This window comes from Diadema setosum, chromosome 14 (assembly GCF_964275005.1).
Source record: "Diadema setosum chromosome 14, eeDiaSeto1, whole genome shotgun sequence".
NCBI classification, from domain to species: domain Eukaryota; kingdom Metazoa; phylum Echinodermata; class Echinoidea; order Diadematoida; family Diadematidae; genus Diadema; species Diadema setosum.
The window spans coordinates 23,060,577-23,087,354 of NC_092698.1; the positions used below are offsets into that span (position 1 = coordinate 23,060,577).

Below are 26,778 nucleotides of genomic sequence, written 5' to 3' on the forward strand. Positions count from 1 at the left end.
CTTATCATTAACGTACCCATTAACACACCTCAGTTGAGAAGAACGCGATTGGTGAAGATACCAAGTCCGAGGACGTAGGCTCTCGACGGGATTCGAACTCGGGTCCTTCGAGTAATAGTAACGAGTCTTATCCACTATGCTACAGTGCTCTTCCGTCTTTTCTCCTCACCAATGCACTCCTAGATCTTGGACGAAGCTGGTTCTGGCCAAACCTTGGTGGCGGGACTCCCCCTGCCCATCCAAGGGCGGTTTCCGTTTGAGATCACTGCGCTTGGCTGCAACGAGTTTGGCTACATGTGCGTCGAGTTCACCAGGGGCGAAAATCCAGAGCCGTACTTTCCCTTCCAAACGAACTCCGGGAAAGACGTGTTCACAAGCTGTCGTGTGGCGCCGTGTGATCCACTAGGTAAGCTTGCCCTTTTCATGAGCCCTTTCTATATATTATCTCTTCTTTTCATGTTTATTTATTTATTTATTTATCTATTTACTCACAAAGATAGATAAAAATGAAGCTTGCACCAGCAGAAGTTCCGTATCATTCAGTCATTTGGCCCCGGTCACAAGTATAGATGAGGACTGGTCGCTGACCTGCGGGAACCGAAAGAGAGTTAATGGAAACCAATCTGGTCGTGTTCGAAGAAGCATCGAAAACCTCTATCCTACCTAATTCGGTTGCAGAATACTGCGAACCATTTTACGTCATCTCAAAACCTTTTTTACAACCTGAGAGGCTTTGGACGTTGTAGAAAGGGTGGTCTTCGCTCTTGTGTGACCTGCGATCTAACTAATTGATACAAAAGTAAGAAGGAATGAAGAATGAAGAAAATAGAGTTTTAATTCGATACGTTCGAAGTATATTATTTTTATGTTCCTTACATGATTATGAGTAACAGTAATAATACCCTTGCAATTATGTAATCTAAGCTTGTGAAGTTGGTTCCAGTACGTTTGACAGGAAACAGACTCAACTCACCAGTGTTCGTAAAGCTATTTTGAGACTTAGGGAGAGAGAGCAAAATCATAACATTCATAACAATCTTTTATTGTCTCCCGTTTATCCCTTCAATATCCTGTTGCCAGCCACCCTCAATCGCATCGCAATCGGTCCCGTGTCGTGGGGAATAACTTTGGTAAGAGGTCGTCGCGGCGCTCCTAGCGACATCGAGCTCAATGTCGTTATCACCTTCATTCCGGGCAGCGACGAGGTGAGCGGCAGAGACTTGTGGCGCGTGGGACTCTTTGGCAGTCCGTCGGCTGATGGCAGCTCCAACGAACGCTTCAACTACGTGCGTCAGGTGCTCAACCCAACCCAAGCTTCGCAGCCTGCGGGACCGAATACAAAGCTGGCATTCCCGCCTCTTCCCACACAGTTTGACGTCTCGGCTCTTGGCTGCTCCGTTTACAAACACCTGTGCCTGGAGATCGCGAAAGGGGACAGTGCCCAGCCCGACTTTGTCTTCCACAACGATGAGCAGAGACCGGTCATAATGTGCCAAAGGGTGACCTGTCCAGGTACAGGTCTAAACTTTTGTTGCAGAAGACCCAAGTGTGATGCCCTAAGCAAATGAATATTATGTATACATCACTTATAATACATGCGACGTTTGGAAATTTTCTTCACGAGTTTTCTTTAAAAAAGCAATGAAGACGTGGACCAACGAACGTTTCCCAAACAAACTCTTGCAGACAGGGGTTGTTAAGATTAATAGTTGCGAAATGAACGTGTATCTCATCTATGACAAAGTTCATATGCACGCAATTACTGCAGAACTTTAAGAGCTGTAACCACCAATATTGTTATCCTTAAAACATGTACATCTTTGCGCCAGTTATACTCTATTGTCCAATCAAATCACAGACGGCACTGCTGGTGTTAATATAGTTGAATAGATATGTGTGGTCAAATTTAGTGCTAATATAATATCAGGTCTTTGAAATGTCTTGTATATTACATTGCTCTCTTTTGTGTTATCCAATCAGAGGAGCCAACCCGGTTGCCTGTGGTACGCCTCGCGTCACTGAACTGGAACGTGGCGCTGCTAACCCGTCGCATAGGTAGCGCCAGCGACATTTCGATCAGTGCCCAAGTTACGACAACAAACGGGTCCGCCTCGGCCGACGGGGAAGGTCTTTGGAGGCTTGGCCTCTTTACTAGCGCAAACAGTGACGGGAGTGGGACCCGGGGCCAGTACCGAGAACAAATTCTTAGCGACAGTCAGGCATCCGTCCCCATCTCGCCTCAGGCACGATTCATTTTCTTTCTCACTCAACAGCACTTGCAATGAATGATAGACAGACAACTGATGAGAAAATGAACACGAAAAACGAATTTCTGTATTATTTTCTGTCTAGATTTTACTTGTTAACCATTGCTCAAAATTACTTTATGCTTTGAGCTAAAATTCAAAGGAAACGCACTCACATTACATGGATCATTGTAAAGATAGTGAAACCAAAACTCAATCTGCAATTTTCGGATATATACTTTTCTCTCAAAACCTTTTAAGTAGCAGAGCACGTGCGTCCAATTCAGAGGCGATTGTTACTGTGTTACAGCAAAATGTAGTATCCTACTTTCGAAGCCCTCATATCCTCAGGACGAGGCGAAGTTATCGATAAATCCACTTTTCCATTTCGTAGAGGGAGACTAACGGAAGAAAACTCACAACACAACTCCACCTAATTTCTTACTTTAGGTGCCACTGGTGTATAACAGCATTGATACCACTCTCGACGTGACGGGTATGGGATGTCCAGAGTCTGAATACGGCTACATCTGCATTGTGTTTACCAAAGGGGATTCCCCGGAGCCAGATTTTGAGCTGCCGTTGCGTAACGATGAGGCGGTGTCGTGCCGAAGGATAGGGTGCCAGCCAGATATTCCTCCCCCTACCATACCTTCTAGTGAGTATACAACGGACTGTAGTCAAAATAATCTTGGATCAATAACCATTTTGATTTGAGTACTGTCAGATGTTTGTCAGTTTGTGAGGGAAAATGGATGAGGCGGGATTTATGCTGTCATGAGGTCGATTTAATGGAACTCTTTTTAGGGCACGATCTTCATGTGTGCCAGACAGACGTTTCTCTGTTATCTATGTAGGTATAAATATATGTCAAGACGCACACAAACAAGAACACAATTTCACCTTTCTGGATATGTAAAACCTTCAAGGATTTATTCAAAGACACGCATTTAGCTTTTATCACATACTGAGTAACTCCTTGGTAGCTAATCAGGTTTTCATGTGTACAGATCAGAATTTTGAAGATTTTTATATCATAAAAACAACTTCTCAAGTGATTTTGTCCTTTGAGGATGTGAATTTATCTCCTCCAAGCGTTGATGCAAAGTATTGACGCAAGGATTGCAGCAGCGTGAACATAATCCCGGTGAGTTAAACACATGTTGAAGCTAAACCCTTCGCTTTCACCCAACCCAACTGCCCTACACGGTGTGTACTGCATAACATGTCAGATCATCGTCGTGTGGCTTTGTCTGTTTGTTTGTTTGTTTGTTCGTCTGTCCGAGTCGAAGTAAATGTCCTTGTCAGTAATCTGCCGGTGTTGTCAGCGCATATTCCCCACTTGTCTTGTCTAACAATTCGGCAACTTTTAGTGGAGGAAAAACGTGTAATCCCTTACACCATTTTCCCAAAACTAAACAAGGTTTGAGAGTGAATTTAGGTTTCCCATGTCGTACTAAGCAGATTTACCTGTGGCAACCGTCTTCAAAATTCCGTCAAGTCTGTTGGGGTCAAAATTTGAAAATACTTTGATTGTTTAATCATCAAAGTACTCGAATTATCAAAGTACTCAATTAATCATCAAAGTACTCGAATTATCAAAGTACTCAACCTGCAATTCCGAGTTATCAACAACAAAAACGAAAAAAGAAAGAAAGAATGTGTTGCTATGATATATTGTGTGACCATTTAAATTGACCGGAAATGTCGGTAGGAAATATAAGTTTCAATGAAATGCCAAATTTCTCATAACAGCATCCAACATGCTCAGATTGCTACAAATAAAATTCAAATAATTTGCAGGGCCGGCGCCATGTTTTTAAAAGTGTAGGGGGGGGGGGGGTAGTTTATATTTGTGGTGGCACTTCCGGGTTTCATCAGCTGACAAGCAAAAAAAAAAAAATATTTAGATAGATAGATAGATAAATAAATAAATAAGTAAATAAATAAATAGATAAAAGGCCTTCAACGTAATTTCTGGTGCCACTTCTGGGTTTCATCAGCTGAAACAGGCAAAAAAAAAACAAAAAAACAAAAAAAAAAAACAAAAAACCCTTAACCGAAATTTTCTGGTAAAACTTCCGAGGGTAATCAAAGCTTAACCGCATTTTTCTCGTGCCACTTCCGGGGAAAAAAGTGGTTGGCACAATAGGTTAAACCCTATGTATTCCTTTGTATTATACAAAAATGTGTGTATGTGTGTGTGTGAGGGGGGGGGGGGGGGCTTATAGACGGCCCCCGTCTGCGCCGGCCCTGATCTGTCTAACAACATTATGTTCAAAAAAGTAAATGTATAAGAATATAATATAATGAGATACTATATGTGCAACTTCCTTTTAACTCACAATGACAGGAAATGTCAAATTCAAGACGATTTCATTTGAAACGTCAAATATGCAAAAATGTTTTTTGAATGGTCAATTTGGACCACAGCGTCGGTCATAACGCTCTCCCCTTAAGATGCTTGTACATGCACTGATTCTTCAGCAGGTTCAGCGATACAATATCATTAATCTTCCTTGAGGCTTCTGTACATAGTATGCCAATAAGCAGCTTTCAGACTAATATTGTAATCTTGACACGATACCTAATATGGCATTCGGTCCACACGCGTTACTGATGGTGGTCTCTGAAAACAACAGTATATGACAACATCACAATTACCAGGTAAAACAGTGCGTTTTGCTTGAAATCAGTGGGTTTTGGCACATTCGAGGTACATGATGTTCTCTGATTTTGATGATAGCTCGATGAAACTTCCACCATTTTGTTTGACTTGACTGTATTGTTGATGCAATGTGATCTTCTATCAGCATTCCTTTTTTTATACAAAAATAACACAGAAAGCATTTGAATAAAATTATTGAGTGGTATTTGTACAGTGGAAATACATGTAATCGGGTGAATGACTGGCTAGAGAATGTACAGCGCTGTTTTTCTTAATAATACAAAATAAATGATTAAAGTGTAATTTACGCATTAAAAAAACAATAGCATTTCACGTACCTGCTGTTCAACAGACAAATTAAGCAAATCTAAGTGTAATAGAAGTGTATGCGATCATCATCAGAAGCAGATTCTTGACGAGGATAATGGTCTCAGAAATACACATTATATAATACGGTCATAGATGATCCAGTCACCACTGACCGTGCAAATTCCACACCATGTTCAACTGAACATGGTGTGGAATTACATTCCACGTTGTTTTGTGTGTTTGCGTGCGTGTGTATGTGTGAGTGTATGTGTTTGTTTGTATGCATGGGGATATTGAGAGTAAAGCATATTATGAAGACGAAAACATTGTACTAGTATTATAGTGTAAGAATAAAGGAGTGCATTATGCCTGAGACAAGAGCGCTTATGGCGTACATGCTCTGTACATCGTCAACGCACTATGAATGTGACACATAGTTACGTTGTGGCAAATGTTACGACCAACACGCTTGCATGTTTGCATACATACATACATACATACATTCATACATAGTAATGAATATTAGTCTAAAAGGATTCAATTGGTTATAATAAGTATGAACTGAATAAGTTGTGTTCCGTAACAGCTTTAAGAAAAACTAGACTTGGAATTTGTCAACACTGACAAATTAGGTGATGCGATCTATTTTGAAATCGGTGATTTGAGTCCTGATTCCAAAAGGCATGACCATAATTATATATACCTGTTTCATCTGTGTTTAGAGGACATTGGCCGTGTGATTTTTGGATTCTCATTTAGAAAAGGCAGTCAGACCTGCCATCTTTGTACCGAATTCCGTATACACTAACGAAGATACAGAATGAAGTATATTTGACTTTTGACCCCGCTTTGCACAGCAAAGATGGCATCTGAGCAAAAAGTGGTTATTTTGTAAAATGTTTCTTGTGACAAGGTCTTTGCGTGTGCAAAATATGGGAAAGATAGGACATGTATTCACCAAAATAAAGGATGAAACATTTGTGACCTTTGACCCTAATTTACCTACCCAAGATGGTGTCCGATCAAGTAGTTGTTATTTTATGAAATAATGTACGTGACATGAACTAAACATGTGCAAAATATGGGGCTGATAGGGCCTGTTTTTCTTGAGTTATTGCAAAGAAAGTTGCAAAAAGAAAGAAATATGAAAATACATCGAAGCTAAACTTTAATTTTAGCCAAGTTTTGCGACGTGATTTCGACGTCGTATGAAAAAACGGAGGACACACTAACGATAGCGCAAAGTCTCATCTACAACATATTACAATCTGGGAGAAATTTACCGAAGGGTAAGTGACCTAGTGCTCGATAAAGACAATCATGTCAATTTTCACATCTAGAAAAAAATTCCCTCCCATAGAGATAACACGTCATAACGAAGATAGAGAAAGAAGTACATATGACCTTTGACCCCACTTTGCACAGACAAGATGGCATCTGAGCAAAAAGTGGTTATTTTGTGAAATGATTCTTGTAACATGGTCTTTGCATGTGCAAAATATGGGAAAGATAGGACATGTTTTCACCAAGATACAGGATGAAACATTTATGACCTTTGACCCTAATTTACATACCCAAGATGGTGTCCGATCAAGTAGTTGTTATTTTACGTAATAATGTACGTGACATGAACTAAACACGTACAAAATATGGGGGTGATAGGGGCTGTTTGTCTTGAGTTATTGCAAAGAAAGTTGCAGAAAGAAAGAAATATCTCAATACATCGAAGATAAGCTTTGATTTCAACCAAAGGGAGGTCGATTATTTAGAGTGATCGGGTTTTTTGAAATGCCAGAGGCAATAGATAACCGCAGTGCTCAAACATAAAAGAAGTTACAACCCGGAAAGTGTTTATATTTCAGACTTTTAGAAGTGCTAAGAGAATTCTAAACAATGTATCTGGGGTAGTCAACTACAGATACAGCCAGCATCAGTTATTAATGCTTTCTATGGCAATCAGAGATATGTTAGGAGGCGTAATCTACAGCAAGTAGACAAAATTTCATTATGAAGATTTGACCTTTTGAAAGTTGCACTGTTTTCTCCGTCGAGTAAAAGAACAAAATATCAACAACAACAACAACAAAAAAAACCCTGTTATTACAATGAATGCTCACATTCCTATTCTGTGTGATTTAAGAATGAGTCAGGTATGCTGTAATCAATATCTATATTTTTGTCATTCAGATTTATTGAAGACGAGTAATTTGACATATCATGTTTTAGAACAATCGGAGCATTTCAGACTTTGACCCCAATTAACCCCAAATTGTGACCCTATTATCATATTGCATTAAAATGGGTCACCCAAGTAAGGCTTGATTAGTATCACAAGGGCAACCTCTATCCACTTGAAAACTTGTTCTAGTAAAATGGACACAGGACCTACCGTTTTCCTCTTCTATTTTGCCGAGAGTTTTTGTTTCTACCCTGCACCCTGTATTCCTTCCCCCTTTCTTTCCGACTGTTGACTGATGAATCAAAGTGTGTGTGTGTGTGTGTGTGTGTGTGTGTGTGTTTCGATGTCCGTGCGTGAGGAAGCTTGCTGTTTGGTCTGCCCCATGAATTACTGCTGTTTCGTGTGTATGGTTCCCATACACCTCTGTGTATGTTCATTATTTTGAATAGAAATTTTGGTGCATGACGTGCTGATGTTTCGATGTCTGTTGTACTATCTGGGAACTGGAGATCCAAATGGATTTTCTTACCACTAAAATATCTTTTCTCGACAGCGTTTACGGTTGGTATCCAACTTTTCTTTTCAAGTGCCATCATGCTGCTTCTGTTTATTTAACCCTTAATTAATCAAAAATTTCAATGTAAGCATCCTCGGCCCAGCAAGGCCCAACTGTTCTCTTCCAGAATGCGAGCGTGAATTGGCACAGGATCAAGTACAATCCCAACGGCCTGAGCGACATGCGCGTCAGTATGACGCTCACGCCCGACACCGGCTCGGACAGCGTTCGCGGCAGGAACCTCTGGAGATTGGGCGTCTACGCCTCGGACGACCAGTACGGCAACGGACCAAAATACGCCTATCAGAGGAACATTCTGGATGCTACGGCCATGCAGACACCTCACAAGTACGAGCTGAAAAACCACTATTTTTCTTTTTCAAAAGGCCGGGTTCTTAATCAGTACTTTCATTGGGGATAATCATTGTTATGGTCAGTTCGTATGCCCGTTTCTTTTGATTTCCAACCTTTTTTATTTGTGTGCGTGTGCGTGCGTGTGTTTGCGTGTGTGGTCACGGAAATACATACATAGCTCAAATCGATGTAGTCACAAAAGTCAGCTTGATCAAGGTGGATAGATACCGGTTGAGAACGGCATCTGAATATTCTAGATTACTGACTGCATGTGAAAGCTTAATGGTATTTTATACGTAGAATACATTTATGTGCTTAGCTTCATGCGACGCATGTTTTTATGTGTCCATTTATTTGTCCAACATTCAAATTTCTTTCGTTTTGTCTCTTTTAAATATTTTAGTCCCAGGGATCAGCTGGTGCTCGAAGCGGAAACGAAGTTCGATCTCCGAGAGATTTGTGTTATCCGAAACAGGCATCCATACTTCTGCATTGAGTTTGCCAAGAACGATGCTGCCTCCGTGTCATTCAGCCTAGCCCACCAGGGAGGCGTGGTGTCAATGTGTTCGGTATACACCTGCCCAGGTAAGAACGAAGAAAATCTGAAATTTGAGCAAAATAAATAATTACCGAGACTCCTGCTTACCGTGAAATTAATTTTCCCGCTTGTTCAACATTTCTTTCATGTAAGTAATCATATAGAGATTCGCTCCCCTGGATGACACAAAACAGAAACTTATTTTCTGTTCATATACCACAACCACACACAATCGTAGTTTTCTTAATTAGGGCCATCGTAAGCTTTGTGTAACCCGAGAAGCCGGTCTAAGGTCAATTTATCAGAGAGGAGACAACCGAATGGGACGGGCACATAATGACGTTGTGAACACGTGAAGGCTAACGTAGGTAATATTTACGATATCCTTCGTTTACACTATTATGTAAAAAATATTATATCATTCAGTTGCTCTCTCTCTCTCTCTCTCTAAAAAAAAAAAAAAAGAGAGCTGTTTCAAAGAGAGCTACTTTAGAATATGCCATCGTGAAATGACTGTGTAGTAATCAAAGGAAACCCACAAAATTCACATCTGTAATTTCAAATCCATATTTTGATCTCTGAATCAATTATATAAGCCTCACAGTTCAGGTTATATCGCAAACGTTATTATTCATAATTATCTGTACATGCCTGGCTAATTATTATTATTATTATTGTTATTTTAAAATCAGTTTTATTTTCTGTCAATCTTGTATTTCCTGTGCTTTATACAGATGATCATTATTCTTATGTATCCTATGACGTGCATGAGGACCGAATGTTTTGCACGATTCCGTAGCATCACGTTCTTATACGACAGTTTGCCAGAATAGTGACACGTGCGTGAGACACGGCCAATTAGATAGCTCGTCTCCAGCTAGTAGCAGATGATGATGATGGCTATGAATGAAGCATGGCATTCCTCTGTGAGGTTCTTTTTTTTCTGCATGTATTTTTCCTGCATTTTTATTGTGATGACTGGAAGTTGTTCTCCTCTTGGACGTGTTACGTCCTCGCGTTAACCCAGAGCTGCTTAAGATTTGTGGTTACAGTTCGTTATTCCGAAGGTTCGTAATTCCGAAAATAAAATGATGTTGACTATTTCGAAAGGTTCGTTGTAAAAAAAAAATGATATGAGATTAAAATGATATACGATTCGTTATTCCAAAGGTTTGGTGGAACGCACTTTTCATATTCGGATTAACGAACCTTCGGAAAAAGGTACCCCCTTGTTCGGATTGACGAATGTTCGGGATAAGGTTATAATCCATCATTTTCGAAATAACGAACCTTCGTAGTAGATAGCGGTACAAATGCTCGAACTGACGATCATCTATGTTTACAAAATTTGTGTGATTCGGAATCATCTTCGGAATAACGAACATCATCCAAATTATGACGTCTCAGGTCATTTTCACAAGATAAAACTGCAGCTTCCAATCAGAGATATTTCGGTGGTATATATTTTTTAAGGGAATGTGACGGAGATATGTAATTTACACTTAAAACATCAAACGGGTGTATTCATATTATCTTACTGCGACTTGCCACTTTTTGTGCGTCTCGTGTTTTGTTGCTTGTTTGTTTTTCTAAGTAGTCTAAGCGTGTTACGCATGGCACTTTCAACTTAGACATGTGTCACAGGCCTCGGGATATGCTTTTTGAATGTTGTATGAAGACAACTCTGTTCGTGAAGACCTGTCTCGATGTCGTGTTCCCGCATTATTGCAATCCCTTGGCACATCATCGGAGCTTGGATGCATCCTACATGAATTACGTGTGACTTAGAGAACGTTTTAGAATTTGCAGCATGTTGCATTCCCACCATGCACTGATAACAAGCACGTTGACCGGAAGGCGCACCGAGCAGTAGATGCGAATGCCCCACGTGATGATAGAGAACGTTTGCATGCGCACGATAGTTGCCTCTTTTATTGACTGACTAAGCTCTGTTCTCGGCAAGCAGACAACAGCGGGAGTGTTCCTAACCTGCCGACGGCCCGGATTTCAAGCATGCAGTGGATGCTGACGCCCATAGCCGGTCAGAACGAGGCCCGTCTTCAGTTAATCGTCATGCCCGAGCCGACAACGGAGTACATCCACGGGACCGGCATGTGGCGTGTGGGGCTCTTCTCCGCCGCCAGTCGCGACGGAAGCGGTGTTCGTCAAAACTACGTTAGACAGGTTCTCAACGAGTACGAGGCAGCCAGAGATCTGACCGCATCGTCACCGCTCCGCTTCGACCTCAACACCCACATTGATTTGAGGGAGGTCGGCTGCGGAAACTCCCGATATTTGTGCCTCGAGTTCGCAAAGGGAGACAGACCACGACCAAACTTCAACCTTCCCATCGCTAACAATCACTTCGTGGACTGTAAATTATATAGGTGCACTACAGGTCAGTCAATGTGGCTGTCAGTGATGCTTCCAGTGTAATGTCTCTGTGCTAATCGTTCCCTCGTTTGTGAATTTGCCTGTAAGTCCCCAAGCTCTGTATCCTTCATCTGTGGTCGTTTCTTCTTCTGTCCAATCGAACAGCATCCACTCACCATTATACTTTCCCCATTCTCTCCCCACCCCCCCCCCCAAAAAAAAAACCACCCAACCTCCAAACAATCATGGCTCCCATACCAGCTCCTCCCCTCTTCCCTTGTCTGTACTCCTCCTATTCCTCTTGTTAAATAAAGTTCCTTCTCGTGCTCCTTCCAGAACGTGTCGGTTTCATATCACTTGATTCGCTTAACTCCTTGAGGGCCAACTGAAAACAAATTTACAAAAAGAAGGAAACGTTATGGATGACTTTAAGTGAGATAGAAGATTGCACGCATATACACAACAAGCTTATACATCAAATCGTATAGTACTATGAATATAATACTATGAAGTAAAATATCAACCAGATGGTGGTTAGAGTGACTAACAATGTATAGTCAGGGTAAGGGGGATGACAAAGTGGGGTTTCTTATTTCTACAAAGTATAAGATTTCTTAATGAAGATTTTTTGCTAAAAAGGAGTACCAATGACTAACGCCAGGTGTGTATAGCCTTGTGAATGATTATTGGCGAGCTATGGGACAATAAGGGTTCCAGTGATGATATCTTAACAGTTTGCTTCTACACTCAGATCAAACAAGACCACCTCCTGGTGAAACTCCAGGCCCAAGACCTCGCCCCAATCCTCGCCCACGCCCCAATCCTCAACCGACCCGTTCGCCAATTCTCAAAGTAGCCAGACTCAGCAATTTTCGCTGGAATGTTCAACCCGATCAGAACAGTGCCAGTGATGTCACTCTTCAAGCATGGATAACTCCGTCCCCGAGGACTGATTACATACATGGGGAGGGTCTTTGGAGACTTGGACTCTATGGCAGCGAGTCGATGACGGGGTCCGGAACTAAAGTTGGTTACCAAAGACAGGTTTTAGATCAGCAAGAAGCTGCAATGCCAATGCACGCGGCAGCCCCTCTAGAGTTTACCGTGAGGACAACGTTCGATGTGCGGAGAATTGGTTGCGATGCCGTGAGATACTTGTGTGTGGAGTTTGGCAAGGGAGATGCTCCGATTCCAAACTTTAAGATGCCTCTACCAGGAGGCGACTCGGTCGTGTCTTGTCAGCTGTCTACGTGTCAGGCGGGTTAGGCTTGCAATTAAATGATATTTGATATTTTGCGTAAGTGTCACATGTGTGCCATCAATATAGTACCCTCTGTGTTTAAAGCCAACCTTAGAGAGGAAGCTTCCATCTTGATTTGCGGAGAGAATTTACTGAAATATTCATGTACGCTAACACTCAATTATATTTGATTAGAATTATTCTGGTTCAGCTGTGTGATCGTAAGGGCTTGTTCTTCCTAACCAGTATGTATATCTTTCCCGTCCAACTAAGATAACCACAGTGCTAGATTAAGCTTGGTCTGTGACAATTTTCATGCGTTGGTTTTTTCTTTTTTCTACAGACACAACACCGAGTGGATCTGGTGGTCAGGGTGGATCTGGAGGTCAGGGTGGATCCGGAGGCACAGGGGGTGGGAGCTCGGGCGATCCTGAAGTGCGTCTACGCTCCTTCTCATGGGGAGTTCGAACCACAGGAAACACAGGAACCCGTCCGGATGGTTCCTCAACCATGGAGGTGGAGGCATCAGTTAGCATGGATCCAACACCAGATCCTTTTGGTGGGCCGGGGACCTCCGACCTGTGGCGATTAGGCATCTTCACCAGCTCCGACTCCAGCGGAAGTACGAGGACCGACGAAAACGAGCAGCTGCTGAGGGGTTCGGATCGGAACCGGGAGGTTCGCAGCGGAAGACCCAACACATATACGGTCACTACAAGGTACGTCTTTCCGATACTAACCAAAACATTAACATCTGTTATATGGATCAACAGTAGACCACTAAACGCACGTATACTTGTCCGCCTTGTATTTTTGACAGTGCAGTTTGTTTGATTTTTTTTTCTTGGAGAAGAAGCATGCAATGTAAGACCTACTCGTAGCGTACGGCTGTAGTGTAAGGGAGACATCTCAGATATGGGAGTGACCAGACTTTTGTTGCATTCGTAAATTGAACAAACAAACACTTACATTTTATTCTGACTGAGATGACGCATATTTGAATAAAACCACCCTATGCGTTAAAGGTAGGGGATACCTTTTACAGACCTCCCCAAATGCAGCAAAACATTAAATATAAACCTCAGGGGACTTGTTACATAGGCCACTGCTGAGAAATTTGGAAGTCAACAGTTATCTACAATTTGAATAATGCACAAAACTCAACTACTCAGTAGTTCTGTGTGTCAGCCACACTTAAGCCTTTTTGTTGCAGTCTTCTGTATTTTTTTTAATCTATAAACACAAATCTAAAAGTATAAGAGCTGATGTAATAACATATAGAGTGTGTTGCAAGAATGTATATAGAAATGTTTGTAAGTTTTGATGAACTTTCTTCACAAAATATACATGATGGACACACATAGGTTGCCTAGTAATGTACTGGAATTTACGGTGAGCCCCGAAAAAAATTCAATTCAAAATCTAACGGTCAATAAAAATGTACTAAATGTTACCTTCCACTTTCAATACTTTATGGGAGTTTCTAAAATGATACTCTCTTCAACATCACTGTATTTATACAACTCTTGCAAACTCATGCAAATGGGATTCCCTACCTTTAAGCACGAACATGAACCAAACCTGTCAGTTATTGCAGACTTGGCTAAATTATGATGTCCTTTATAAGAGCACTCCAAATCTACCAGCCTTTGACAGTTTTAGTAAAGATTTGTTTGATACCAAGTCCTCACACTTGTCTGGTTCCCTGTAATGGCTTGCTGCAATTTCGAAAAAACAGGAAAAGGGATTTATCAGGATATGTTTCTCTCTCTCTCTCTCTCTTTAATTGAACTCCCAGGTTAGACATTCGTGGATTGGGTTGCTCTCCCGAAAAACGTTACCTCTGTCTCGAGTTTGGCCAGGGATCGCGCCCCAGACCAAGCTACACGCTGATAGGGAGAGGTTCCACCAATTCAATGGTTTCATGCGAAAGACAGGAGTGCTCCCAAGGTATGTATCAGATGTGTGTACATTTTAGAAATAAATGCGTTTGCATATTCTTGGAATCACTGCTTTGCTCGAGAATTTTCCAAAACGTGACAAAATAGAAGACATCTAATTTCACCAGCCGCGCTGTATGATCCTTCTTATGGCTATACAGAGTTTTGACACTCGTTCATTCGTGATGATTTCCCCAGACACATCCTGCTCAATCTTATTTCATTAATTTTTATTAATTCAACAAAATGAGATCGTGGATACCATTAACGTATCAGGATGAATGCTAGAAGATTATTGTTTACATTTATCTTTCTTTCTTTCTTTCTTTTTTTTTTTCGTTTTCAGAGCCAACGATCCGTGTGAATAGCGTACGGCCCACAGCCGTAGAACTCCGTGAAGGGCAACGAAACGATGTCACCTTCGATGTCGACGTGAGATACGACACGGAAGAAACCACGAGAATTGAGGTAGGAGGGTAGCCTTCATTCAAGCCGTTCAGGTGTCCTCTCTCTCCCTTTGTTGCACTGGTTTTTCTCTTTTTTTATAGCAAAGCCTCCATTTTTGAATGGACAAGGAGAGTGAAAAGGGAAGAGAAAGGGGGAAAGGAAGGGGAAAGGGTAGCGTGAAGGGGAAAATGATATACAAGTATCATTACTGGGTGATTAAGAAAGGGATGTTTGACGATTATGAGGATAATCAAGCGTTAGATATACATATTAAAGGGTGTGTACAGTTCTGGTCGAGGTGAGGATTTAGCTTTTAACGTTTTGCGAGATATTCAGAAACCACTCTATGAGATGTCAAAGAGCATGCAGTTCTAAGGGGTATCAAAAGTTTATTCGATGAAAATCGGTTTTGAAATGGCTGAGATATCCAAAAACAAAGTGAAACAAAGAGATCCTAATAAAGTTGTGGCATGTCGTCTTTTATTATTAGCACTTTTTTGGATATCTCAGCCATTTGAAAACCAATTTTCATCAAATAAATGTTGAATCCTTGTTAAAATTACATGCTCTTTCATATTTCATGAGAGGCTTTTCATTATCTTACTTAGGAATGTTCAAAACATGAATCCCCACCTCAACCAGTACGTTACAGTCCCTTTAATGAGTTGCACCTTTTTATGGTTAATAATTTGATAAATCTGACGTTGACTTGTGAATTAACTGTATATAAAGGTCATCTTTATTAAGAGTTGTCGTTATAGATTATTCGTGAAGGGCAACGAGGGCATATTCTACAAAAAAAAAAAAAACGGTTTTGGTTTTTTTAATGTTCAGAGAACAGAGGTATGAGTGTGTCTCTGTGTTAGTGAATCTGTAACTTACCAGTTTCCTATTACTGAAGGTTACTTTTAATGTTGTTCGGGACTGTTTTTAAGACTGTGTAGTAGCATGTTTTATTCGAGAATCTCCAATACCCCGCATTACTCTGATATGTATGCCTGTCACTTGAATTAATCGCTCTAAAGCTTTAAAATATTTGATAAAATTCTGATTTTAATACACCATAAATTGTGCTTTTCCAAATAAAGGGTTCTAACCTGTGGAAGCTACAGGCATGGGGGAGCAAGAACGCCGCGGGAACAGGGGCACAAATTTCTGCTGCCGATCAGGTGCTCAGCTACTCTCAAGAAAACACCGCTCTTGTGCCGAGACAACCTTTCGGATTCCAGGTTGGTACATGGTGAAAGCCCCACTAGCCTGCAAATGACACTGCACGCCACATTAATTTCCTGTGATATTATTACGGAAGGAGGGAAATCCTGGTGGGGCAACAACATGTCACACGTTCTGACACCAAAACAAATCACCAGCACTAATCAAACTTAACCCTAAAGGGGCCGGGCTTTTTTGGCTATGCTCAGGGGGGGGGGGGGGGGGGGATGGATTCCGCCCCCCCCCCCCTGAGATCTCGGCCAGCGGAGGTGCGATCGCGATGAAATTTTGCATGCATGAGACCCGCGTCATAATCTACAAGTTTGTGTCATAAGATTTTTTGAAACAATCAATTTCTAATTTTAATTAATTAATTATGCAAATTAAGCTCACGGTGATATTTTAGCCTAATTAAAAGCATTGAGAGTCTAATTTTTGATCTGTAAATCTGTTTTAGCATATTCAACAATTGTACATCACAAAAACTTCCAAAACTCATTTCAATTCTTATGTATTTTATTGTTTTCAGAATTTCTTATGTATTTCTTTGTTTTTCAACTTTTGTTTTTTCTTTGTTTTTTCATTGGAAATTGTCACTGACCACTTTTCTACCATAATTAGCACAAAATCAATCAATGAAAGTGATTAATTGTAAAAATAATCAGGTTTTTATGCCTTTCATGACAGAGCACTGTTTTCCATAGGAAATGTACACAAAATCACAAAATTGTGCCCGTTTTGGGGCGACATTCCGTTACAAAAATGGGCGTGGCTTCGCAAAAGTATGCGCGGACGTTGCAAATTTGGTCTCAAAAGTTGCGCGAGACTTGAACGAAGAAAGTCAAGAAGCCTCGCGACGAGGCCTTTTCGCATTACAGAATTATAGCGCGAAACGTCGAGGGGGGGGGGGCGGATTCCGCCCCCCCCGGCCCTTTTAGGGTTAAAGTAATGAAAACTTTATTCTTCCCTCGCCTCCTCAGACGCATTGTCCCAGCCTCGATCCATCTTGTCTTCCACCGTGGGCCGAACAGGCCACACCCACTTTGTATCAACATGCATATTCATGACAAATATAATAACATGTCTAACACGCATGGTATATATATATATATATATATATATATATATATATATATATATACTGTATAATATGTGTACAGTGCGCGAAGAGGAGGCAGACATTCAGTGGAGTTAGCGTAAATTCAACGTGGTTTATTGCCATGCTTTCGAGCTTTTATACTTTTGACCTTAGGGTTGTACAGAAACAGTACATAAAATGGCTCAGTAGTATACCAGTGAGCCATTTCAAGTCCGTAAAGACAAGTAAAAAAAAAATCACAAGGCTTGTAGAGCGAGACAGGTAGGCCTAGACCCATGTCCTTTGCCATAAATATAGATGATATTTAAATATATTTAGATAGCATGTAATTAGTTTTTTCCAATAATTATAAAGAGGTAACGTTTTTGCATTAATTGGATAAGACTGAGTCCTTCATAAAGTATGCAGTGCAGTTACAAGCGTATATGAATTTCGATGAGAAAAAAAGCATCTTCAAAGCAAATAAAAGAAAGAATCTTTGATGAGGTTGATTAAGATTGATGTACAAAATGAATAAGGGTGACTTAACAGGACTGTTGTGAAACGCCGTAGGAAAAAAAAAATCAGTTTTAAATGGGAATCATAGCCATAATTACATACTTACGAAGCGATCGCTTTGTTAAATAATCTTTAAACTATTCTAAGGCCCTCCATCGAATTCTCTAATGACTTGATTTATAAAGTAAACTTTTATAGTCTTCCGTGTCCTTTGAAAAATCAAGAAACATTTCAGTGTCTGAAAAATAGTATCTATAGCTTTGATTCATTTCATTCATTTATTTTCTTGCATTTATAGCAGAAACAAAGTATTTTTGCAGAAATTGAAGAAGTTACACGCATAAATAGCATGAGGTACCTTGTCAATAAAAGTCAGAAGTGGGAGTTTGCTATGTTTTTTGGTTATTTGTTTGTATTTAAAAGGAAAGGATTTTTCATGATAAAGATAATTACTAGATGTCCGTCAATAGGCAACGTTGCGAAAAAAATTCCACAAAGAATGAGAAAGCTATTATATTCATATTTTTATGCTGAAGGATTCAGATCTGATAAAATGCATTGTCTTGACAAAAATCATATTTCATTAATTTTAATTCGTTTAGTATGTAACAATACGCATATATGTACATATCATTGTCACTTGCAAGCTCGTGTTTTTCATGAGTCAATAATATTGTATTTCACAGTGTAGTAACGTACAACCAAAAGGAATGTAAATACGTTACAACTAATATTTTACAGTTGAAATGTGTGTCTATCATGTAACAAACCCCTTTGTGTGTAACATCGTAACACATGAAACTATACTTCTTTTAGCGTGTTTCACACACCATCGATTTGACTGGTCGAACGTGTACGGACATAAAGTTCCTGTGTGTCAGACTTCAGAAGGACAATCCCAGCCCATCCTATCAGCTCATGGCGCGCTTAAATCAGGCTTCGAATCTCGTGGGATGTAGCAAGGTCAGATGTACTGGTAAGTCTTCGTAACAGAGCGAATAATACCAGACAAATGGCCCCACTGTCTATTTAAAAATATGAGGTATGGCTATTGGCAATATGTTAGTCTATATGGATATATACGTTTCACATTTTTTATGAAACCTTTTGGCAAATGTAAGAGGTATACAGTGCGCCAAAAGGAATTATTTGATGAAATGATGAATTTTGGTATCGCTTAGTAGCGAATTGTATCGAACATTTTAAATCACTTCGATTCAAATAAGTTCAGTGCAGAAAGAAAAGCCTTTACCTGTAAAATGTCTCTAGCCTTTATTTTCATGTTTGCTGAAGAGTGTGGAGAAGCTGCGATAGCATTATGCGCCTTTCAAGTTGTTATTTCTATTGAGAAAAATCCTACTCGTCATCCCCACTTGTATTCAAGTATACGGTATAAAATATTTATCTTAAAACAAGAATTACCTTCAATATTACCAAAAAACAACAACATAGACTCGGAAAGCTGAGATGAAAAGTATGATTAACTTAAGTAACCCCTTCCACCCCTCACACACAACCCCCCCCCCCAAAAAAAAAGAAAGAAAAAAATCCAATGAAAATAAACATGCTGGCAATTATTCCATCCACCCCATATGTCCCAACATGTCACATTTCTGAAATTCTAGACACGACAGTAATTTCTTGTATTGTTCAACCGTTTTCAAATGGCAAGTGCTGGTTATCTCTAATTTGCTTGATAGTATACAGCAACGCTCCAAACTGTTCCATGAAGAGAGTTTCCACCACTAAAATATTTGATCTCTAAGTATGACAAGTATGAATATTTCATGATTTCTGAAACGTCTATTAAAAGCAACAAAGGCACCACATCTTTAATTGTACATCATGTTCACATTGTCTTTCAGTAGATTTACATTGACATCGTACCCAAATAATACATTGCTGTAGTTGATGTGTGTTTTTGCACAAAGCAGGGACTGACCCGAGTGACGGTTTACTTTCTACTGCCAACCCTTCTCGTGGTACTGTCGATCCCTCCCTTCCCACCAACCCTACCCCATCCGAACCTTTAGCCGCACCGAAGCCAAAGTTCACCGTCACCAGTCTGGGCATTGCGCGCGAGCCGCGCAGCGCCGTGCGCGCTGGACAATCAAACCAGATGACCCTCGATGTCAGCGTCAATTATGACAGCAGGGGGACTACCGACCTGGATATGGAGCCAGGATGGACCTTGGAAGCCTGGGGGAGCTCGAAGAAGAACGGCAAAGGACGCAAGGTAGCCACAGCTAATCTCAACCTCGGTTACGAAGCGATTCGTCGGTTTCGAACGGGAGACGTCGTGCGATTCAACGATCGCCCGTACAATCTCAATCTGGCCGGACAGTCTTGCTCGAAGACCAGATTTCTCTGCGTAGAGCTTTCCAAGACCGGACGCTTCTCGCTGAAGGGGAAACCCAGGAAGGCCCTCACAAAGTGTGTCCCTATCACCTGCACAGACGGAGATGGCACATCGACGGGCAGCTCCAGGCCAGATCCTCCCCGTCCTGGTGGCGGCGGTGAGAGCATACATTCGTTCGAAAAATGTCCCTCATATATCCGCGGTTGTTACACTGTGCAATTCGGCACATTTTCCTACTTTGTACTTGCATCCTGGCATGATCCTGCCCATTTTATAAAAATAAAAATAAAAGTCAACTTTACTTTATCACGGGGTGATCTATCACTTGGTCCACTCCCACTTCGTCTAATAGCCATTCAGTCTCAACCTGCATGGTCTAATCCCGTTTCGTTTACAACCAGCTCGTCTAATGACCATTTAGTCCAATTGCCACTTAGCCTCATTACCAGTTGGCCTACTTCCAGATGGGCTATGCCCATGTCGTCTAATACCCACAGTTTATTAGACCAAGTTTTTAATGGAAAAAAGTCCCAAGGAGACTAAAATTGCGATTACATCATATGGTTATTAAACGAAACGATAATTAGCCAAACTGGACATTAAACCAAGTGAAGATTAGACCAAACGGGCATTAGACGAAATTGATAGTAAACCAAACGAGTTTAGCCGTAGTGGTGTTAGGCGAACTGGGACGTTGACCATCTGATAGTAGACTAAGTGGCAATAAACCTGTCACGGGCCGAGTGAACCCGTGTAGAGCCCACTAATGTCAAAATCGACCACTAATGTCAAAACAACCACTAATGTCATAATACGTCGACGACAAATGTTATAACAACCACTAATGTCATAACACGTCGACGACAAATGTCATAACAACCACTAATGTCATAACACGTCGACGACAAATGTCATAATGACCACTAATGTCATAACACGTCGACGACAAATGTCAAAATCGGATTAACCACTAATGTCGTAACACGTCGACGACAAATGTCAAAATCTCCAAATTTTACTGCAAATGTCATAACGCGTCACAGGGGCATGTCCAGGAATTCCGTCAAGGGCAGGCGCCTTTACAAAATCAAAGGCTGGCGAGACCCTTCCCCCCCCCCTTTTCTTATTTACATTTCTGTTGCGTTAACAAAATATAGACAGGGGCACCAGAGGGGGATGCGCCCCTCTCGATCCGCGATTGGGTCAACCGCAAATGTCAAAATTGGGTTAATCACAAATGTCATAACACGTCGACCACAAATGTCATAACGCGTCACAGGGGCGGATCCAGGAATTCCGTAAAGTGCCTTTACAAACTCAAAGGCCAGCGAAACCCCTCCCCTTTCTTTTTCTTTTCTTTTTTTCTTTCTTTTGTTTCAACAAAAAACAGAGACGGGGAGGGGCCCCTCTAGATCCGCCACTGCGTCAACCACAAGTTAATGTCAAAACCCTTCATTTGCATTACAGAAGCGGATCCAGGAATTCCGTAAAAGGGAGGAGCCTTTACAAAGTCAAAGGCTTCCACATTCCCTCCCCATTTTTCCCTTTTTAGTGTTATTGTTTAAACTAAAGAGAGAGATAGAGAGAGAGAGAGAGAGAGAGGGAGGGGGGTACCAGAGGGGGATGCGCCCCCTTTTTGATCCGCGATTGCGTCAACCACAAATGTCAAAACTCATTGCTTGTAATACAGGGGCGGATCCAGGAATTACGTAAAGGGGGGGGGGGGGGGGCACCTTTGCATAATAAAAGCCTGGCGCATCCCCCATCCTTTTCTTATTATTTATGTTGTTTTGAAGAAAATAGAGTGAGGGAGCACCAGAGGGGGATGCGCCCGTCTCGATCCACTATTGCGTCAACCACAAATGTCAAAACTAATTGCTTGCATTACAGGGGCGGATCCAGGAATTCCGTAAAGGGGAGGCGCCTTTACAAAATCAAAGCTGCCGCACCCACCCCCATTTTTCCCCTTTTTGGTTTTATTGTTTTAACTAAAGAGAGAGAGAGAGAGAGAGAGAGAAGGGGGGGGGGGGGCACCAGAGGGGGATGCGCCCCTTCTCGATCCGCGATTGCGCAAACCACAAGTGTCAAAACTCACTGCTTGTAATACAGGGGCGGATCCAGGAATTACGTAAAGGGGGGTGGGGGGCACCTTTACTAAAGCCTGGCGCATTCCCCCCCCCCCATCTTTTTGTTATTATTTATGTTGTTTTGAAGATTTTTTTTCTTTTTATTTATGTTGTGTTTTTGTTGTTTTTTTAAAGAAAGGGGGCACATGAGAGGGATGCGCCCCCTCACGATCCATGATTGCCTCAACCACAAATGTCATAATGCCTGGATCCAGGAATTCCGTAAAGGGGAGGCGCCTTTACAAAATTAAAGCTGCCGCACCCCCTCCCCATTTTCCCCTTTTTAGTTTTATTGTTTTAACTGAAAGAGAGAGAGAGAGAGAGAGGGGGGGGGGGCACCAGAGAGGATGCGCCACCTTCTCGATCCGCGATTGCGTCAACCACAGATGTCAAAACTCATTGTGCTTGTAAAACATGGGCAGATCCAGGAATTACGTAATGGGGGGGGGGGGGGGGTGGGGCACCTTTACATAATAAAAGCCTGGCGCACCCCCATCTTTTTGTTATTATTTATGTTGTTTTGAAGAAAAAAAAAAGAGGGGGCACCAGAGGGGGATGCGCCCGTCTCGATCCCCCATTGCCTCAACCACAATGTCAGAACTCATTGCTTGCATTACAGGGGCGGATCCAGGAATTCCGTAAAGGGGAGTCGCCTTTACAAAAAACATGCCGCTCCCCCCTATTTTTTTTCCACTTCATTTCTGTTGTTTTAACAACAAAAAATAGATAGGGGGCACCAGAGGGGGGTGCTCCCCCTCTCGATACGCGATTGCGTCAACGACAAATGTCAAAATTAATTGCTTGCATTACAGGCGCCGCGGCGGCGGGTCCAGGAATTCCGTAAAAATGAAAAGAAATAAATAAGTTGAGGGGGTTCATTTTGAAAAGACGTCTTTGCGAAATTCCTGGACCCGCCCCTGTAATGCAAGCAATGAGTTTTGACATTTGTGGTTGACGCAATCGCGGATCGAGAGGGGACTCATACCACTCTGGTGCCCCCTTTCTATCTTTTTTTTTTTGTTGTTGTTAAAACAACAGAAATAACAAGAAAAAAAAATAGGGGTGCGGTAGCAATTTTGTTGTTGTTGTAGAAACAACACAAATGAAATGAAAAACAAAAATAGGGCGTGCGGCAGGTTTTAATTTTGTAAAGGCGCCTCCCCTTTACGGAATTCCTGGATCCGCCCCTGTGACGCGTTATGACATTTGTGGTCGACGTGTTATGACATTTGTGATTAACCCAATTTTGACATTTGCGGTTGACGCAATCGCGGATCGAGAGGGGGCGCATCCCCCTCTGGTGCCCTCTCTATATATTTTGTTAACGCAACAGAAATAAAAATAAGAAAATGGGGGGGGGGGGGGGGAAGGGTCTCGCCAGCCTTTGATTTTGTAAAGGCGCCTCCCCTTGACGGAATTCCTGGATATACCCCTGTGACGCGTTATGACATTTGCAGCAAAATTTGGAAATTTTGACATTTGTCGTCGATGTGTTTAATTATGACATTAGTGGTTAATCCGATTTTGACATTTGTCGTCGACGTGTTATGACATTTGCAGTAAAAATGGAAATTTTGACATTTGTCGTCGACGTGTTATGACATTAGTGGTCATTATGACATTTGTCGTCGACGTGTTATGACATTAGTGGTTGTTATGACATTTGTCGTCGACGTGTTATGACATTAGTGGTTGTTTTGACATTAGTGGTCGATTTTGACATTAGTTGGCTCTACAACCCGTGTGAATTAATGGGTTTTGCGAATGGTGTGAGAGATTACATACAGATATGGTAACGTTATTCCTTGCAGAGCACCGACTTGTTCTATGGAGGTCCAAAAACGCAAGCTGTTGTAAATGACACACAAAAGGGACATGACTTCACATAGTTAAATGACTTACACAATGGCGGGATCGTGGTGCAACTTTGTGTTGAGTTGCTGTTTATCAATATAGCTAGATCAAAGAGAGCGGTTAGAGTTTGAAAGTTCGAATATAAGGACACCTTATGTGAAAGTTATAGGATTACTAAGTTTTGTGTGTATCTGCGAAAGCAACTTCATCGATCACACTCATATTTTTAATTCGCATCAGATAATTTCTCATCTAAAGCTTAAAATGATCATATAGTTTTGGTTGAGACTTGATTTCAGGTTTCTAACATTTTGGGTAAGATAATGAGAAACCTCTTATCAAAATAATATGTAATTCCATGAGGAATTCAACATCTATTTGATGAAAATTGGTTTTGAAATGGCTGAGATATCCAAAACAGAGCGATTCTAATAAAGGGTGGGACCCACACTTTATTACAATCGCTTTGTCTTTCTTTGTTTGTGGATGTTTCAGTAATTCCAAACCCGATTTTCATCAAATAAACTTTGAATTCCTTTTAAAATGGTATGCTCCGTACTATTTCCTAAGTGTTTTCTTGGTATCTCGCAAAAAGTTAAAATCCCAAATCTCATCTCCACCCATGCCACCAATACTGTGCCATCCCTTTAAAACATGTCTTTATGCCTCCGCCCGAAGGGTGCCGGAGGCATTATTTTTTTTTTTAATAAAGTCATTACTTTTTTTATTGAAATATTTGCAACAAAGTAGTTTAAAATTGTGATAAGCTTTAAAGACTTATAGAGTCTATTAGAGATGAAGTCATGTTTGCAATCAACTGAAAGCTGAATTTTTTACTAATTTTAAAATCATATATATATATATATATATATATATATATTGAAGAAATGAAATTAAACAAAAGAAAAGGAAAATGTCAGTTATTATGCGCTGACATTATAGCCTCTTATAATTTGCACATGAATTGTCGCAACTGGATATCTTGGTGATCTATCTCTTGGTCTACTCCCACTTCGTCTAAATAGCCATTTAGTTTCACCTCACATTGTCTATTCCGTTTCATATACGGGCAAGTCCAAGATAATGTCCCCTCAGATGCTCAAAATTCATCTTGATTTTATCAAAAAGTTATTGATATCATCTTGTAGCCAAAGAGTTAAATCATATGTTTCCAGCAAAGAAAATATTGAATTATGCAAATTTATGCAAGAAATATGGCCTTGATTTGCATAAATCAAAAACAAACCTTACGTATGGGACAAATTATAAATATTCATCTAAAATCAGTTGAATTTGTCCTTGACCTAGTTCCTTTATGGACATGACCCCTGTATGAGTTAGTATAATCTGCAATTGGTAAGACAAGGTCAGCACATTAATTATGCAAATTATGCACTTTCCCAGAACATAGTGTCCCATACGTAAGGATTTGAGTATGTTTTTTTAAGTTTTTTCTGAAGATTTGTAACATTGACCAATCATACTTTAGGAAGTTCTAATTTATTCATTTCAACTCCAGATTAGCAAAACTAAATGAGGAAATTTAATTAGTCCTTCATCTTATAACTAATTAAAGTTTGCTTACGTATGGGACAAATGCCTTACGTATGGGACATTACATGCAAAGTGAATGGGAAAACCGCCTTTTGACATGGATGCTATATGTCCTTACATTTGTTTGGTTAATGGTTATCTTTGCACCTACTCTGAAGAATATGTCTATATATCTGCCTCTCCTACTCAGATGACCTCAGGGAGAGTGTAAGGACAGCATTATTGAGTCATTCTATGATTAAGAAAGGAAAATAAAGAATATTCATTTATACTTGTAATTTCTTATTTTCATTACAGGCTGTGCAGCTGGTCTTGAATTAACATTCCCCGTTAACATTTTGATATTGGACATTTTCTTAATTCAGTTATCATTTTCAACTTTACCTCTCTACAAAATGACTTTGTCCAAGAATGGGATTCTCTGAGTGTCATTTTAGGTGCAGTACACTGTTCAGCATGTACCACAGGTTGTACAGCCTCAAAAGCGAAATCAAAACAATTGTGCTTATGGCGCGCATCAATGACAACATTATAGGTCTTACTGAAAAGAAAAATCACTTAAGGTGTGAGCAGGTAACTTTGTCATTACTTGAGTTGATAGCAAAGGAAAAACCCTATGAGAGTACACTTGTACTTTTTATTTTGATATGATTGTTAATATTTCAACTGTTCACCCTCAGAATATGTCATGACTTATCAAGGTCATGAACATGATTTCTGAAAATCCTGTAAAATGAAGACTATAGTTTACATTTGCTATAAACCACAATATCAATACTGGTTCTGTGGTTGCATGGAGTGCTAAAAACACAAATTACACAAACAAATAGGAAATTCAATTTTCTTTTCTATTTTGTGTTTGAAGAGACAGATGTGCTCTGAGACACCTTCATCAACTCATACTTACTTTGTACCCCACATCTACACAATTATCAACATACACTGCAATCTGGTAGTGTATGATCAAATGAGGTTATTAGAATTTATTCAAAATTGTAATTTGCAGATCAGTGAGTTACTTAAGTGTTTCAAATCTAGATTTGAATGTGCAAATGATAATCTTTCCTGTATCACTACACAAGCATGTATGTATGTACAAAGTAGCACAAATTTTGTCGTCTTTGGTTTCATAGACACGAAGCCAAGCAATTTGAAAAAAAAAAAAAAAAAACAGAAACAGCATTGGTACATACATTCTTCTATCTCCTTAAAATCTAAAACTTTCA

The 26,778-nt window shown here is 40.6% G+C and overlaps 1 protein-coding gene across 2 annotated transcripts in view; it reads left to right on the top strand.

The window, feature by feature from the left end:
* The window catches only part of LOC140238144 (uncharacterized), an 83,225-nt gene that overhangs the window by 3,829 nt on the left and 52,618 nt on the right, over positions 1-26,778 (top strand). For both annotated transcript variants that reach the window (XM_072318083.1, XM_072318082.1), the window contains exons 5-16: positions 184-406; positions 1,081-1,512; positions 1,981-2,243; positions 2,697-2,904; positions 8,066-8,306; positions 8,716-8,897; positions 12,807-13,182; positions 14,262-14,413; positions 14,750-14,871; positions 15,939-16,079; positions 18,476-18,635; positions 19,693-20,175. In XM_072318083.1, the coding sequence (XP_072174184.1) occupies positions 184-406; positions 1,081-1,512; positions 1,981-2,243; positions 2,697-2,904; positions 8,066-8,306; positions 8,716-8,897; positions 12,807-13,182; positions 14,262-14,413; positions 14,750-14,871; positions 15,939-16,079; positions 18,476-18,635; positions 19,693-20,175 (2,983 nt within the window). The remainder of the gene's footprint in view (positions 1-183; positions 407-1,080; positions 1,513-1,980; positions 2,244-2,696; positions 2,905-8,065; positions 8,307-8,715; positions 8,898-12,806; positions 13,183-14,261; positions 14,414-14,749; positions 14,872-15,938; positions 16,080-18,475; positions 18,636-19,692; positions 20,176-26,778) is intronic.